This window comes from Penaeus monodon, chromosome 25 (genome assembly GCF_015228065.2).
Source record: "Penaeus monodon isolate SGIC_2016 chromosome 25, NSTDA_Pmon_1, whole genome shotgun sequence".
Classification (NCBI taxonomy): Eukaryota; Metazoa; Arthropoda; class Malacostraca; order Decapoda; family Penaeidae; genus Penaeus; species Penaeus monodon.
The window spans coordinates 33,431,805-33,432,424 of NC_051410.1; the positions used below are offsets into that span (position 1 = coordinate 33,431,805).

General features: G+C 31.1%; 1 protein-coding gene across 2 annotated transcripts in view; it reads left to right on the top strand.

Annotated features, from left to right (window-relative positions):
- LOC119589157 overlaps nucleotides 1-620 on the top strand; it is an 11,740-nt gene extending 11,120 nt beyond the window's left edge. For both annotated transcript variants that reach the window (XM_037937741.1, XM_037937744.1), the window contains one exon: nucleotides 173-620. In XM_037937741.1, the coding sequence (XP_037793669.1) occupies nucleotides 173-256 (84 nt within the window). In that variant the 3' untranslated portion in view covers nucleotides 257-620. The remainder of the gene's footprint in view (nucleotides 1-172) is intronic.

The window sequence follows — 620 nt, forward strand, 5'->3', positions numbered from 1 at the left end:
CTCATGCTGGTTCAAAAGTAAATCCTGTTATGATCTAGGCTAAACTCATGCAGAGGATATATTTCATAATTTTATTTTTTACTTAATATTTTTATTGTTTTTTTATCTGAATTTATTTTTTCATCCTATGTAAATATTGTCAACAAAAGTTATAATCTTCATGAACTTTCAGATGGAGACAATGAGCTCATTTACAGCCTCACGACCCACCACACCAGGGGCAAGGTCTGAAGTGTCATCCAAGATGATTGCTTAGATTCCATGATACATGAGTAGTTGAGGTTTTAGTGCTTTATAATTGTTTCAAAGTTACACTGGATGTGATGCATTTTATGGTTATACCTTGTGTAGAATGCTAAGGGATATTATTAGGTCTTGTGGGATTGTGATGCAGATTTTTACATTTTTTTTATACATATTAATTGATTTAGATTTGATTAAATCTAAATGACTCTTCTATAGTACTAGCTATTTTATTTACATGATCTTGTGAAGTTGTATTTGTAAAGTAACTGACTGTGCATAGGCCTGCACAATATACTTGTTAAGGGAATAATGAAGCCAGGTAATTTAAACCTTGTTCAGTTGCATTACATATGTCTTTTTAGCCTTTTTGATTA